Source organism: Drosophila serrata, unplaced genomic scaffold, assembly GCF_035046125.1.
Source record: "Drosophila serrata isolate PLE 108 unplaced genomic scaffold, ASM3504612v1 contig_276, whole genome shotgun sequence".
Classification (NCBI taxonomy): domain Eukaryota; kingdom Metazoa; phylum Arthropoda; class Insecta; order Diptera; family Drosophilidae; genus Drosophila; species Drosophila serrata.
The window spans coordinates 9,607,298-9,621,125 of record NW_028257174.1 but is presented as its reverse complement, the minus strand read 5'-3'; the positions used below and the strand labels follow the sequence as shown (position 1 = coordinate 9,621,125).

Here is a 13,828-nt window from a genome sequence, read left to right as displayed (position 1 = left end):
TTTAATGGTTCTAAATCTGCAATGAGTTTTAATATCAAAAATTCTTTTAAAAATTCTCTCAGTGCTTTTATTTTAAACGCAAACTTTACAATATGCAGTGCTTTATTATACTAAAGGAATATTACTTAATATAGTAAATAATACTAAGCAATTAGTGGTTCCCAAGACTCCGAATACTTGGCTGGAGGGAACGCCGCACCATCATCTTTCTTCTCTCACTCTGGCCTCCCATATCGCTAGGCCCCTGGGGCTATCACAGTGTTTAGTGTGTGTGTGTGTGTGCTGGCTGGTCAGCTAAATGATAAAGGCCGTAATCCAATCGAGAAACTTGGCCACATCCGCATAAATCATGTACTGATTCCGGCAACAGTGCTGCTGCCTGGGATTCGTTTCCGTTGCCGACGAGGACAACTCAGCGGCAGGCAGAGTAGCCGACACAGTCCCACGCAGCATCCAGCGATTGTTCTTTAGGATTAGGAGACCGGCACCCGAAATGCCCGTAAATAGACTAGGACTGGCACTGCCCCCCGGATGCGTATCCCGCGCCTCTATCTGGATGCCGGCACAGAAGGTGCGATTCGAGGACAAGCTACGAAAGTGGTCATTGGCTCGAAAGCACTCTGCATTGCCGACGACTGGGGCATTTACCACCTTAGGTGTGCTGGTGGTATCTGTTGCCTTCTTGCCGGGAGTCACAACCACAGCTGTCGCTTTGTGCAGCTGCTGATGAGCCTGGGATGCGTTTGATCTGTCAAAGCTCCAGCCGATGACGACGCCATGTTCGCCTAAAATATATTCCGCCTTGCTGGACCCAGACCACAGGCAAGCTGGACGAATGAAGGTATTGAACCTTGAAAATGGAGAGTTGAAAAAGTAATCATAAAAGATCATTGGAGGGCCTCACCGAACTTCGTCCTTGAGCATAATCACTGCAATATCTGCATCGTAGCTGCTCAACTGACTGTTATAGTCGGGATGGATGTATATGCCATCGACTGGTGCCGCCAATGAACCCTCCTCGTTCCAGTTTTTGAGATTGTGCCGTCCCAGAAAGACGAGCACCTCGTTGGACGTGTAGCGCATGTTGAACAGCCGGAAGCAGTGCGCCGAACTGATGACAGCTCGTGCCGAGATTAAAGTTCCACCGCACTGAAAGTCCAAAGAGGTCAGGTTGTTCACATAGATGGCCGCCAGCCAGGGCCAAGATCCTCGTGTTATCGATGGCAGGTTGCTTTGAGAGTTGCCTTCGGCTTCTCCTTCCTCCTCTCCAGTTTTCACCAAATCCTCTTCGTCCTCTTCTCCAATATGCTCCATTCCATCATCATCGTAATCGGCAAAAACTGGCGATGTAATTGCATCATCAGAGCTCCTTGAACCAAGCTCGGAGCTCTGTCTCACCTGCTGGGGCAATCGAAAATCAAGAGCGCGATCGATGCGGCCACAGATGTCCTTGGGCAAATGGTGGGTGAAGGGCTTTCTACAAGATTAGGGCATTAAGTAAACGGCGTGAATGCGACGAGGAGTGAATGCTTTCAACCGACCAAAATCCGGATGCATACTTCTTGAACTGGATGTGCGGCGTGTGTGCTTGGGGGGGCTTTACGAACGTCTCCTCGGCAGCCTTCTCGGCATCATCGGCGTCCATGCCCAGGTCCAGCAGCAGTGAGCCGGAGCTCTTTTTATCCGGAATAAAGGTTAGCTTCCGGATATGCTCCAGCTGAATTTGGGTCATGAAAATGCTCTGCTCTGTATGTGTGAGGAAATAATAGATCCTAGATTAGGTTTTGTGGGCTCTTGCCAGTGGTAGCCATACGCACCGCCAGTTCCAAAGCAGATCACCTGATTGTTGGCCGAGATGAGCAGCACCTTGGGTGGATAGTGATGCTTGGGAAATCGAATCTTATACAGTACCGGTGCCTTGTTGCTAAACTGTCCGCGGGTGAGCAGCTCGATCTCTCCCAGATAGTTCTGCGGGATAACTCACGGGGATTAGTGACCGCTCCACTTGAAGCCGGTTCCAATACCTTACCGTGGTGGGCTTGCCCCGCATCGAGAGCGTGACACGGATGTGGAGTGGCATCTGGCGGGCGTCGGGACTGCGGACGGCCATTAGACCAAACCACTCACTGCCGTCGTATCGGTACTGAAAGATCTTCGGGCAGGGGCTAACCGGCATGCCCTGCGCCACTGCCCGGGACATGTGTTTGCTGCAGAGAATGACCAGGATGATCGCCGTCAGGTAGCACCATCTCATCTCAGTGTTTGCCATGGGGTTGTCGCTCAAAGGTAAACATCGGTAAGGTAAACAAATGAAGGCTCTCCTCAGGTCGCCGGCTCGAAGCTTAAAAGCGTCGTGCCAGGATTGCCAGATGTTGCTGCTAGAGGTGGTCTATCGTATGCGATATTTTTTAAGTATTTTTTAATTATTACTGAGGGGAAAACACGTTCATGTTTATAAAAGTAAATTATGGAAATTTATTGTAATTAAACATATTAACGAATAGTTAATTGATTAAGATAGAGTTTGTTCTGGATAACACCGAGGTGTTTTCTAGAATAGTTCTGCAAACTTTTTTTATGGGAAATATTAATTATTTTAAATTTAATTTCAATTGATTTTCGAAAATACTGAAGTGAGGGACAATTGTTAAATAGATAAATATAAAAGTCTAAAAAACTCATAACTTAACCAAAAATGCATTAAATTTAATTCGAAAAGCTGTAGTATGCTAGTTTTTATAAGGTTAATAAATCGGCATACTCAATTTATTTTTGTAAATTTGTGACAATTTTAATGTTGTAAGCCCTTACATTTTTCTTTAACATTTTTAAGAAAAAAAATTTTAATTTTCGGGACATAGCTAGATTGAGTCAGCTTTAATGCTAATTAAGAATATATATGATTTATAGGGACGGAAATGACTCCTTCACTGACTAAAATTATAAATTATATAAATTATATGACGATAGTTAAAGGTTTTGCTAAAAAAAAGGATTACAAATTCTTTATTAATTACATATATTTACACAAAGTAAATTACAAGTCCAACAAATTTAAAATTTAATTTAAATTAAAACACACTTAAAGTTAATGGAATCGCTTAGAGGAAATCGTCCTCATCTTCTCCGAAATTCATGTTGGCCTCGTTCTCCTCGTTGCCAAATAGATGCTCCAGATCTTGCTCAGCTTCGCCCTGGACAGTGTCGGCGGTGAGGAGCTGCTCATCGTCCTCCGGACACCCCCGGCACCGACTCTCATTGATCCCGTAGTTGAGGCAATTTTCGCCGACGCACTCACAGCAGCCGTCGTGGAACCATCGATAGCTACTGGCTCCCATGCTCTCGCATTGCTGCCGACACTTGTCCGCCCGGATGCAGGAGTTGACATAGATCACAGTGCACATATTGGTGGTTCCGCCTCCAGCTCCAGCTCCTGTTCCAGTCCCAGTTCCGCCGTCACTGTGTCCAGCACTGTTGCCTTGGACACGTTGCTTGAAGCCGGGGCGCATCTGAAAGCGAATGGTGGACCATTCCTCGTCGTCCTCGGCGGTAAGGGTATCGAAGAGCTCGGGCAGGCCCTCGATGTCCCCGATCTCCGAGCGCAGCGTCAGGGATGGCAGGGCGTCCTTGTGCTTGGGACACATGTCCAGGCATCCACAGCACTCGGTGAACAGCTCACCCAGACAATTCAAGCAGTCCTTGCAACAGTGGCAGTCGTTCAACTTGCACTGACAGCTCTGTGTGAGCAGGCACTTGGAGACCACCGATCCGCAGACCACCTCGTTGCAATCATCATCGTTGGACGTCGCAGCCGGCGGGATACCAGAGCTGAGAAGCAGCAGGAGCGGCAGGAGAAGGACGCAGTAGGATAGTACTTGCATATTCGTTGAGGTCTGTGAAAGCAATGATGCATTACGCATCATTGCAACGCGACTATAAGTGGACTCAGGTGTGGACAGGTAGCTCTACCTCTGCCACTGCAGGTCACCAAATACCGTTAATCCATCGTAACGCCAGGTAGACTGGTCCGCAACAGACTGGCGGGCGGGTAATTTAAAACCAGTTAGGACCGCCGCAAGGACCATAAAACATGGCCACAGCCTCTGTCAGGATACGAAGTGCAAGGATCTTTAAACGCATCAGGCATTGTGCCAGGTCACAATCAGTTGGATTTCAAGACCATGATCACTCCTATGGCAGTCATAAAATGAAATTTATGAAGCATACTTAAGGTAGAAGTCGGTAGCTTAAACCTCTACGAGTTGATATAATTATATTCTCGTGACCTTTTGGAAAGTGTTCCTAAAAGAGCGCCCATCTTAAGACTCTTCTGGAAGAGAACTTTCCCCGGGATCAATCAAGATATCAAGATATCAATCAAGATCAAGATCAAGATTTTCATATATTGTCGAGCATCGAAAAGGATAAGGAAATCGCAGACACAAATCTCTGAGAATGTCACGGATTCCAAGGAGGGAGAACACGGTATCCATGCTATCCGCATTCCGGAACTGTGAATGTTTCCGATACCATGGCCCCGCCGCAGGCGGCCACAGACTCTGCCAGCAATGGTGCCAAGTCCGGTGGGTGGTCGTCGTCGTGGATATACCTAGCCGCCTCCTAATTACCCATGTTGGCTGGCAGTGCGCATATGCTGACTGCTATCAAGCACGTCATCAGCCACAATCGGCGTCATCGGCATCAGTGCTGTGTGTGCTTATCTTTGGAGCTCTATGGCGCCGGCCGAGACCAGAGACCGGAGACCAGAGCACAGAGAGAGAGGACCCCTGCCGGTCCCAGGTGCTATCTATCTATCGGCTTTCAGTTTCGTTCAGACTGTGGCAGCTGGTGCATCTCATCCGTCCTTCATCCGCTGGCCCCTGGTTGGCCAATAGATGCAGCAGTTCTCCATTCCCGTGGGTGCTCCCAATGTGACTGATTCGGCAAATTGTGCACTGATTAGTAGTGGGCATAGAACCAAGATGACCATGTCCGCACCACAACACCTAAGCCATGACAGGGTCGTTCCACTAACCGACTCCGTTTCATCGTCGACAGGATGCTTGGCGGAGTGGGAGCTCGTCGCAGAAGGGGCTCATCACCGATGGCGCGCTTGACCACTAGCAGCAACATCAACAGCCTGGATGACAACATAGCCATTATCGGTGATGGTGTCATCCGGCGGAGTGCACACTATGGCTCCCAACAAGCGTCCAGTAGCAACAGGAGGCGACGACCCGTTTTAGGAACTGGGAACGGTCAGGAGAGCTTTGCTCTAGTCCAGACGCGACCCAATTTGGGCGATATCATGTGAGTATCAGAGGCGTCTCTTAGGTTCCACAAAGGTTGCCTAGATATTTCAGATTTTCTTGATAGCATAAGATGTCCAAAAAGCCAGTAAATTCAAAAGTGATATATGTTAATAAGTATTTGTCGATTCGTAATTAAAAGCTAACTAATTAATTATCAAATATTGAAAGAAACTTGTAGAATGTTGTAACCAAATATTTTTGTTTAATTTTAAAAGAAAACAAGAAAGGAAGCTAACTTTGGCACGCCGAATTTGTATACCATTGCAAATTGAAATTAGATCACAATTTAATGTTATGTTTAAAACAACAATGAATTAATGTCTGCTTTCATTTCATTCACCTATAAATTTAATATTTACAGTTTTACATTTACCGTTTTGCATTTTCCTCTATTTTTAACGATCGTTTGTATGGCAGCTATATGATATAGTAGTCCGATTTTCAATTTTACACAAAATTCTTGACTAATATATTATGGCTATATATCAAATTTGATGAAAATCTGTTGAAAGTGGGAAAGTTATAATATTTTTTCTTAAAATTTTTCGATTGTTCCTATGGCAGCTATATATAGGTATATATATAGCCCACCGATCCGTCGTGCTCCGAATTATATAGAAAAATAACTGCATAGTTTCATTCAAATAGCTTGCTCTTAAATTTGTTCCAAACAAATCTCGTACATCTGTGCATACGATTCCCAAATTGTTCTAACATCGCCGGAACGAAGTGACTGCTGCCGGCCAAGTCTCAGAAATGTGTTGTGTTACAAAAGTTGCAAGTCATTGTTTATTAGTGTTCAAAATTAGTAACTGATCATACATATTTACTGGTCATAGATACTTACTGATTATAGTTAATTACTGGTCATAAATACTTACTGTTCAGAGTTACTTAATGGTCATAGATACTTACTCATCATAGTTAATTACTGGTCATAGATACTTGCTGTTCAGAGTTACTTGGTGCTCATAGAAACTTACTGATCATAGTAATTACTGGTCATAGCTAATTACTGGTCATAGTTAATTACTGATCATTGTTCTATAAATCGTCCGATTGTTCCTATGACAGCTATATATATCTATATATATAGTCCACCGATTCGCCATGCTCCGACTTATATTTTAGTAAAATGATATAGAAGAATAACTCCATAGTTTCATTCAAATAGCTTGCTCATGATTTCATTCCAAAACAAATCTCGCACATCTGTACATATGATTCCCAACTTGTTCTAACATCCCCGGAACGAAGTGACTGCTGCCGGCCAAGTCTCAGATATGTGTTGTGTTACAAAAATTGCAAGTCATTGTTTATTAGTGTTCAAAGTTAGTAACTGATCATACATATTTACTGGTCATAGATACTAACTGATTATAGTTACTTATTGGTCATACATAATTGCTGTTCAGAGTTACTTATTCGTCTTAGATACTTACTCATCAATGTACTTACTGGTCATAGAAACTTTCTCATCATAGTTAATTACTGGTCATAAATACTTACTGTTCAGAGTTACTTAATGGTCATAGATACTTACTCATCATAGTTAATTACTGGTCATAGATACTTGCTGTTCAGAGTTACTTGGTGCTCATAGAAACTTACTGATCATAGTAATTACTGGTCATAGCTAATTACTGGTCATAGTTAATTACTGATCATTGTTCTATAAATCGTCCGATTGTTCCTATGACAGCTATATATATCTATATATATAGTCCACCGATTCGCCATGCTCCGACTTATATTTTAGTAAAATGATATAGAAGAATAACTCCATAGTTTCATTCAAATAGCTTGCTCATGATTTCATTCCAAAACAAATCTCGCACATCTGTACATATGATTCCCAACTTGTTCTAACATCCCCGGAACGAAGTGACTGCTGCCGGCCAAGTCTCAGATATGTGTTGTGTTACAAAAGTTGCAAGTCATTGTTTATTAGTGTTCAAAGTTAGTAACTGATCATACATATTTACTGGTCATAGATACTTACTGATTATAGTTAATTACTGGTCATAAATACTTACTGTTCAGAGTTACTTAATGGTCATAGATACTTACTCATCAATGTACTTACTGGTCATAGATACCTTCTCATCATAGTTAATTACTGGTCATAAATACTTACTGTTCAGAGTTACTTAATGGTCATAGATACTTACTCATCATAGTTAATTACTGGTCATAGATACTTGCTGTTCAGAGTTACTTGGTGCTCATAGAAACTTACTGATCATAGTTAATTACTGGTCATAGCTAATTACTGGTCATAGTTAATTACTGATCATTGTTCTATAAATCGTCCGATTGTTCCTATGACAGCTATATATATCTATATATATAGTCCACCGATTCGCCATGCTCCGACTTATATTTTAGTAAAATGATATAGAAGAATAACTCCATAGTTTCATTCAAATAGCTTGCTCATGATTTCATTCCAAAACAAATCTCGCACATCTGTACATATGATTCCCAACTTGTTCTAACATCCCCGGAACGAAGTGACTGCTGCCGGCCAAGTCTCAGATATGTGTTGTGTTACAAAAATTGCAAGTCATTGTTTATTAGTGTTCAAAGTTAGTAACTGATCATACATATTTACTGGTCATAGATACTTACTGATTATAGTTACTTATTGGTCATACATAATTGCTTTTCAGAGTTACTTATTGATCTTAGATACCTACTCATCAATGTACTTACTGGTCATAGATACTTTCTCATCATAGTTAATTACTGGTCATAAACACTTACTGTTCAGAGTTACTTAATGGTCATAGATACTTACTCATCATAGTTAATTACTGGTCATAGATACTTGCTATTCAGAGTTACTTGGTGCTCATAGAAACTTACTGATAATAGTTAATTACTGGTCATAGCTAATTACTGGTCATAGTTAATTACTGATCATTGTTCTATAAATCGTCCGATTGTTCCTATGACAGCTATATATATCTATATATATAGTCCACCGATTCGCCATGCTCCGACTTATATTTTAGTAAAATGATATAGAAGAATAACTCCATAGTTTCATTCAAATAGCTTGCTCATGATTTCATTCCAAAACAAATCTCGCACATCTGTACATATGATTCCCAACTTGTTCTAACATCCCCGGAACGAAGTGACTGCTGCCGGCCAAGTCTCAGATATGTGTTGTGTTACAAAAATTGCAAGTCATTGTTTATTAGTGTTCAAAGTTAGTAACTGATCATACATATTTACTGGTCATAGATACTTACTGATTATAGTTACTTATTGGTCATTCATAATTGCTGTTCAGAGTTACTTATTCGTCTTAGATACTTACTCATCAATGTACTTACTGGTCATAGATACTTTCTCATCATAGTTAATTACTGGTCATAAATACTTACTGTCCAGAGTTACTTACTGGTCATAGATACTTGCTCATCATAGTTAATTACTGGTCATAGACACTTGCTGTTCAGAGTTACTTGGTGCTCATAGAAACTTGCTGATCATAGTTAATTACTGGTCATAGCTAATTACTGGTCATAGTTAATTACTGATCATTGTTCTATAAATCGTCCGATTGTTCCTATGACAGCTATATATATGTACATATAGTCCACCGATTCGCCATGCTCCGACTTATATTTTAGTAAAATGATATAGAAGAATAACTCCATAGTTTCATTCAAATAGCTTTCTCATAATTTCATTCCAAAACAAATCTCGCACATCTGTACATATGATTCCCAACTTGTTCTAACATCCCCGGAACGAAGTGACTGCTGCCGGCCAAGTCTCAGATATGTGTTGTGTTACAAAAGTTGCAAGTCATTGTTTATTAGTGATAAAAGGTAGTACCTGATCATACATACTGGTCATAGATAATTACTGATCATTGTTAGTTACTGGTCATAGATACTTACTGTTCAAAGGTGCTTACTGCTCATAGTTACTTAATCGTCATAATAACACACTGTTGAAAGATACTTCCTAATCGTCTATATTTAACAACCGTTTCTCTGAAAGTTATAAACAAAAAAAATAAATTTTATAATAACAGGAAAAGATAGCTTTGAATCCAATTGCATAAAAATATGTTAAAATTAAATGTTTATGCTGATCAAGACTATATGTTCTTTATATACATAGTCGCAGATGATTTCTTCACTGCGCTGAAAACTTTTGACTCAAATTTTAATACCCTGCAAGGCTATAAAAACGACTTTTCCCCTTCAGTTTTCAATAGACGGTATGACCAGGGTGGGTTAAATATCGGTAACATTTTAAAAAAGCATTCCCAATTTTACGGTTTTTTAAATAAACTATTAAACAAAAGTTTCCCAATCCGATAAACACAGGATGCCCAAACAGAAACACTACGTTTTGAATAGGAAGGCAAATTTTTCTATTTAAATAATGAATATTTAATTAAAACAATTAAGGGCTTCAAAAATCGTTTATTAAAGCGCGATTTAAATAATTTTTAATTTATGCTGCGCCGAAAACGAGGTGGAAAAGCTTAAAGCTGCTTTTTCGAGTCCATTTACAGCGGTAACGGGAACAGGACACTCGCCGCTCCGGTCGTCTTCCTCGCACCCACTGCTCAGCGCTTCGTCGCAGCGGTATAATGCCATATGGCCTATTCGTTCGTTCGCCGAAAGTTCAGCTTGGGCCGAAGCTTTCGGCTGGAGCGCAGAGCGCAGGGCTGCGCCGTCTCAGCCGCTGCTGCCTGGCTGCGTCGGTGTGGGTGCGCTCGAATCCGTGTTCCGTGTCCGTGGCCGTTGGTGCGCGCCTGTAGTGGTAGTATGTGATACAAAGTCGCCGAGTTTAGAGTCTCGCGTTTGTTGAGTATTTCGTCCAACTGGTGAGACAAAGTCGGTGGCAGCTCCCGCATAAGCGGCGCTTTTGTTTTTTTATTTTTTTTTTTCGCTGCGCTATTATTAGCCCATTTCTGCAATGTGAAGAAGACTAGCAGAAAAATCGAAGCCCTAAGCTGGCGTTAAATCCCCGATTCTGTGGATTTTCGGTGGTGCTCTATGTGAAAAAGAAAGAAAGAAAGCAGAGGGAAAAAAACCCAATTCGACATTTCGAAAGTTTTGTTGTGTGTGCGCTGGCATCCAAATCGTGTCGAGTGGTGAAAATAAAACTGCAAACATCCAACCGCAGAGAATAAGGGAATAAACTGAGAACAAAACGGGAAAACAGCGAAATGACTAAATGGCAAAAACGTCAATAAGACGCGACGTTAATGGCAATGGCCACGATTGCGACAAAAGCAAAGTGAAGGCAGAAATACTGCAGAAGTCGACGACGATTCCTGGTCTCGGTCAATAGGCCGAAGAAAACCCCAATTCCAATTTCAATTCGAATTTCGAATTCCAAAACTAAGCCCAGAGTCCCGTTCTAAAGTTAACTCACACACACACACACACACACACTGACGCACGCAGGGCGAAAGCTACTCGCCAGTGTGTGCGTGCGTGCGTGGGGATTGGGATTGGGTCAGCGGGTCGCTAGCACAACGGGCGGAACGTTGCGTTGGAAGTGGGAAGTGGGTATGGAAGTGGCAGTGTGGCCGTGTGGAGATGGAGACGGAGCTGCGGAGTGCCAGAGGATTTTGGTTTTGGGTTGCATGCAAAGCGGCGGCCTATCGGTGTATCGTGTGTTTTGTGACGTGTACACGCGTAGGAAGGTGAATGAATTGTAGCGACGCAGCAGCAGCAGCAGTTTACCAATACATACACGCGGCGTGTAATTGAAAAATGTTGAAATATGTACACATGTGCCTGTAAATCATTTTCTTAGGCCCACAAATATTTACTAGTCGTGTTTTCCCCACAACACACACACACACACATAAGGTCGCGCGCGGACACTCGGAAACGAATCGGATACGAATTCCAATGATATGCCCTTCTTCAAGTGCTCCACGGAAATGAAAATTGTTTTTGTGACTTTTCCCCCGAACACACGCAATGTACAAATGTGCAATGTAAATCATACATCGTACACTGTCCTGAGCGCGTTTATATGTACATAAGAACATACATTTCGGAGCCTGCTCTGCTGCCACGGCCACTAATGGCACATTAACCCTGGTACCAGCTATTATTCCGGCTTTAGTCTGCTAATTGCACCCAATTAGAATTTTCGCATAGAGATCTACAGCTTGCAACTGGCCCAAAAAAGTAGGCAGTAGTTACTGCATAAAACCATGGTGCAAGTACATAAGGTGTCTCTCCCTTGAGGACGGCTTGACGATTGCTCGCTCTCTGAGAGCGGAGAGAGTGAGATCTTCAAATTATCGTTTATCGTTCTCAAGATAGCTAAAGACCACCTTACAGTTGCATGTAACTTACGATAGCTCAGTTTGTTGCTATCGAAATCGGGCGTGTGTCACTGTTGCTGTTTATTTTTGGCAATTACAAGTTCGTTGGTCTCATTGTCGTCCTATTGTGGCCGCAAACATACAATACACATGCATGTGTGTGCGGTGCTTCCACAAACTCAAGTTCCAGAGACATCGTTGTCCGACATTGGGAACACAGGCAAAAACAACAAACTTCTAAAAGTCAGAACAACAGGGCCTGCTGGTGACGTCACTAGAAAGCAGTTAGTTCCCAGAAGCATGTGAATAGCGGAATGCGGCCCGCGTGTGTGTGTGTATGTGCGCGTGTGCGTTAATATGCCATGCGGTTTTATGGCAATTAATAGACGAGCAACTGCCAAATGTAAACAGATTTTAAAACCTGGGCCCGGATTAGTCGTGATTCGTGTGATGTCGTTATCGATACGGTTTCCGAAATTAGTGAGCGGGTTACAGCCGGTACATCCGTGTGCGCGTGTGTGTGTGCAGTGCGACGGTGAACGAAAAAGAGAAAGGAATATGGCAAGAATGGTGGGAAATTGGCAAATGCCAAGTTTGTGTTATCAGTATACGGGCTAATTAAGTAATCAGCGCCGATATGTAAACATATGCATTAACACAGAAAAGTGTACAGCAGTCCCCCTTGCATCTGTGATTTGTTTTTTTTTTTTATATAAAAGGTAAACATGTTTTCAAACTGTGGAAATGAAAATTGCTGCTGGTTGTTTCGCTTGTCGTTCACTTCCAGTGATGTCGAAATTGGTAATTCCACCGTTCCACAACTCACCACGGTCGTCCTCCCTATGTGCGTGTGTATTGAGCTTTTTCGGTGGCCTCTATGTGTGTCAGCCTCTCTCTATCTCGTTCTCGCGGTCTGAGACCTGTCTCGGTTTTTGGTTTTCGGTTTCATCCCCTAGCTTTTTCATTCATGGCGTGTTCCAGTAATGGAATGTTATACCAATAAGCGAAACAACATCCATCCAGCCCAGCCGTCCATCTCCAGCCCTGGCCAAGTACATGGTGTATGTACATACATATGTATTGCTAGCACACTTCTATGTGCCACAAAAATAAAAACAACACTCATGCATTTTGAATGCACCCCCCATGGAGTGTGTGTGTGTGTGTGCTTTGTGTGTGTATATGTAGAGGACACAAGTGTGCAGCCATGTTTTCAATAGGTCATGAACTGCATTGACCCGAGAGCATCATAATTATTGGCTGTCAAAACAAAAGCTGCTCCGCGATTAGCCCCACGGACTAAAAGACTCCGGCTAACGGATTTAGGCTTACGGAATCCGGCCAATCCACACACATGTGTGTGTGTCCATTATATACATACTCTCGCCGTGCATAAATCATGAGCAATTACAAGAAAGTGACGGGGACAAGCAAACCAACCAATCAAAGTGCGGGCTCTGGTGTCGGGGAATAAAGAAATTACCTCTAACTGCGATTTAAATTTCAAGTGTCGCGTCTAATCGAATTTGTTTCCATTAAAAAGAAAACAGTTCTTGTGTGCAATAACAACACGGCAATGTCCGCTAACTGAAGGATAATAAAAGACCAAAAGCGAAAGCTGTTCCACCATCACCATCACCACAATCAACCCATAATAGACTCATCATCAGCATCGTAACTCCACGCAACGCAGCAACATTTAATCAACAACATTAAAAATAAAACCAAAAACGTAAAAACCAAAACAAAAATCAACAAGAACATAGAAAGGATCAGATCAGAGCAGGAGAAAATTCAGCAGAGGAGAAGGACGATACCTGAAATCGTCGCATCCGGGCCAGGAATCTTCCAGATTCCACAACAAATCAGTAGCCAAGTCATCGGTCTCTCGAGCTAAATGTCCAGTTGCCGCTATCGTGCCATGCGGACGGCGTGTCACTCCCGACAAATGCGTATTGTGGTTCACCTTGTGTAATATAATTATGGCCGAGCGGTCGTTACAAAAGTATCAGAAATTGGATATAGTGACGGTATGTGTGTCCTCTAAAGATCTCTCTTCCTTCGGTTTATACAACAGTCAGCCTTATTACTACTTTAACACCGATTGAAATCTCTAACCAATTATAGTAAAAACCTGGTAAAGGATTTTTAAAAGACCTTTTATTAAATCAAAACTAATATTGAAATACTTCTT

The 13,828-nt window shown here is 42.3% G+C and overlaps 3 protein-coding genes across 44 annotated transcripts in view; 1 reads left to right on the top strand and 2 right to left on the bottom strand.

The window, feature by feature from the left end:
- Positions 1 to 41: 41 nt before the first annotated feature.
- gd (gastrulation-defective) lies at positions 42 to 2,342 on the bottom strand. Its single transcript, XM_020949785.2, has 5 exons — positions 2,030 to 2,342; positions 1,818 to 1,968; positions 1,560 to 1,746; positions 905 to 1,477; positions 42 to 850 (listed from the first exon to the last, which is right to left on the bottom strand). Exons 1-5 carry the CDS (start codon positions 2,267 to 2,269, stop codon positions 295 to 297), a joined length of 1,707 nt encoding a protein of 568 aa, XP_020805444.1. The 5' UTR covers positions 2,270 to 2,342; the 3' UTR covers positions 42 to 294.
- Positions 2,343 to 2,977: 635 nt separating this feature from the next.
- tsg (twisted gastrulation) lies at positions 2,978 to 4,033 on the bottom strand. The gene has a single exon (XM_020949948.2). The coding sequence runs from the start codon at positions 3,921 to 3,923 to the stop codon at positions 3,102 to 3,104; it is 822 nt and encodes a 273-aa protein (XP_020805607.2). The 5' UTR covers positions 3,924 to 4,033; the 3' UTR covers positions 2,978 to 3,101.
- A 1,026-nt stretch (positions 4,034 to 5,059) lies between these two features.
- The window catches only part of cac (calcium voltage-gated channel subunit cacophony), a 61,288-nt gene continuing 52,519 nt past the window's right edge, over positions 5,060 to 13,828 (top strand). For 21 of the 42 annotated variants that reach the window (XM_086836339.1, XM_086836362.1, XM_086836353.1 and 18 more), the window contains exons 1-2: positions 10,001 to 10,180; positions 13,178 to 13,664. Coding sequence is in view for 2 of the 42 variants with exons in the window: in XM_086836363.1 (XP_086692489.1) it covers positions 5,060 to 5,310 (251 nt within the window). In the remaining 40 variants the exon portion in view is untranslated. Of the gene's footprint in view, positions 5,311 to 9,841; positions 12,205 to 13,142; positions 13,665 to 13,828 lie in introns of those variants that run through there. The other 21 variants (XM_086836354.1, XM_086836360.1, XM_086836324.1 and 18 more) reach the window with 5 other exon arrangements.